This window comes from Parus major, unplaced genomic scaffold (genome assembly GCF_001522545.3).
Source record: "Parus major isolate Abel unplaced genomic scaffold, Parus_major1.1 Scaffold735, whole genome shotgun sequence".
Lineage (NCBI taxonomy): Eukaryota > Metazoa > Chordata > Aves > Passeriformes > Paridae > Parus > Parus major.
Genome location: NW_015379619.1, coordinates 3,919 through 6,186, shown reverse-complemented (window position 1 = coordinate 6,186; position 2,268 = coordinate 3,919). Strand labels below are relative to the sequence as shown.

General features: G+C 55.5%; 1 protein-coding gene across 1 annotated transcript in view; it reads left to right on the top strand.

Moving 5' to 3' along the window:
- LOC107199453 (sarcoplasmic/endoplasmic reticulum calcium ATPase 1-like) overlaps positions 1–2,268 on the top strand; it is a gene marked incomplete at its 3' end in the record, with an annotated part of 7,305 nt that overhangs the window by 1,211 nt on the left and 3,826 nt on the right. The window contains exon 2 of the mRNA XM_015616777.1: positions 1,994–2,244. Coding sequence (XP_015472263.1) covers positions 1,994–2,244 — 251 coding nt within the window. The remainder of the gene's footprint in view (positions 1–1,993; positions 2,245–2,268) is intronic.

The window sequence follows — 2,268 nt, the reverse complement described above, 5'->3', positions numbered from 1 at the left end:
CTCAGGTTTGGGTGGTGGGACCTCAGATTTGGTGGTGGGACCTCATTGGGGGTGGTGGGACCTCATTGGGGGTGGTGGGACCTCAAATTTGGGTGGAGGAACTTCAGGTTTGGGTGGTGGGACCTCAAATTTGAGGGAGGAACCTCAGGTTTGGGTGGTGGGACCTCAGATTTGGGTGGTGGGACCTCAGGTTTGGTGGTGGGACTTCATTGGGGGTGGTGGGACCTCAAATTTGATGGTGGGACCTCAAATTTGGTTGAGGAACCTCAGATTTGGTGGTGGGACCTCATTGGGGGTGGTGGGACCTCATTGTGGGTGGTGGGACCTCATTGTGGGTGGTGGGACCTCAGGTTTGGGTGGTGGGACCTCAAATTTGGTGGAGGAACTTCAGGTTTGGGTGGTGGGACCTCAGATTTGGTGGTGGAACCTCAGGTTTGGGTGGTGGGACCTCAGATTTGGTGGTGGGACCTCAAATTTGGGTGGTGTGACCTCATTGGGGGTGGTGGGACCTTGATTAGGGTGGAGGAACTTCAGGTTTTGGTGGTGGGACCTCATTGGGGGTGGAGGAACTTCAGGTTTGGGTGGTGGGACCTCATTGTGGGTGGTGGGACCTCAGATTTGGTGGTGGAACCTCAGGTTTGGGTGGTGGGACCTCAAATTTGGTGGTGGGACCTCAGGTTTGGGTGGTGGGACCTCAAATTTGGTGGTGGGACCTTGATTAGGGTGGAGGAACTTCAGGTTTGGGTGGTGGGACCTCATTGGGGGTGGTGGGACCTCAGATTTGGGTGGAGGAACTTCAGGTTTGGGTGGGGGGACCTCAAATTTGGGTGGTGGGACCTCATTGGGGGTGGAGGAACTTCAGGTTTGGGTGGTGGGACTTCAGATTTGATGGAGGAACCTCAGGTTTGGGTGGTGGGACCTCAGGTTTGGGTGGTGGGACCTCATTGTTGGTGGTGGGACCTCAAATTCGGTGGAGGAACTTCAGGTTTGGGTGGTTGGACCTCAGATTTGATGGAGGAACCTCAGGTTTGGGTGGTGGGACGTCATTGGGGGTGGGTGGGACCTCAAATTTGGTTGAGGAACTTCAGGTTTGGGTGGTGGGACCTCATTGGGGGTGGTGGGACCTCATTGGGGGTGGTGGGACCTCAGATTTGGTGGTGGGACCTCATTGGGGGTGGTGGGACCTCAAATTTGGTGGTGGGACCTCAAATCTGGTGGAGGAACTTCAGGTTTGGGTGGTGGGACCTCAAATTTGGGTGGTGGAACCTCATTGGGGGTGGAGGAACTTCAGGTTTGGGTGGTGGGACTTCAGATTTGATGGAGGAACTTCAGGTTTGGGTGGTGGGACCTCAAATTTGGTGGTGGGATCTCAGATTTAGGTGGTGGGACCTCAAATTTGATGGTGGGATCTCAAATTTGGTTGAGGAACCTCAGGTTTGGGTGGTGGGACCTCAAATTTGGTGGTGGGACCTCAAATTTGGTGGTGGGACCTCATGGGGGGTGGTGGGACCTCAGGTTTGGGTGGTGGGACCTCATTGTGGTTGGTGGGACCTAAGATTTGGGTGGTGGGACCTCAAATTTGGTGGAGGAACTTCAGGTTTGGGTGGTGGGACCTCATTTGGGTGGTGGAACCTCAAATTTGGGTGGTGGGACCTTGATTAGGGTGGAGGAACTTCAGGTTTTGGTGGTGGGACCTCATTGGGGGTGGTGGGACCTCAGATTTGGTTGAGGAACATCAGGTTTGGGTGGTGGGACCTCAAATTTGGTTGAGGAACCTCAGGTTTGGGTGGTGGGACCTCAAATTTGGGTGGTGGGATCTCAATTTGGGTGGTGGGATCTCAATTTGGGTGGTGTGACCTCATTGGGGGTGGTGGGACCTCAATCTGAGAACTTTAGATCTTCCGTGACCTCTTCCCGTTCCTCCGTGACCTCCAAACCCCCCCAAGCTCGGTTGTCCCCACCCCCGTGGTGACCTGGAGATGTCTCCATAAAGTCCAAAGGTGTCTACGAGAAGGTCGGGGAGGCCACCGAGACGGCCTTGACCTGCCTGGTGGAGAAGATGAACGTCTTCAACACCGACGTCAGGAGCCTCTCCAAGGTGGAACGCGCCAACGCCTGCAACGCCGTGAGTGTCACCTGGGCCACCACCCCGGACATCTTCTGGGTCACCTGGAGAAGGTCCTGGTGTCCCTATTGGGTTTGGAGGTCTCCATGGTCTGGTGTCCCATGGAGAATCCAGAAGTTGTAGGAGATGGGTGGGGTGGGTTT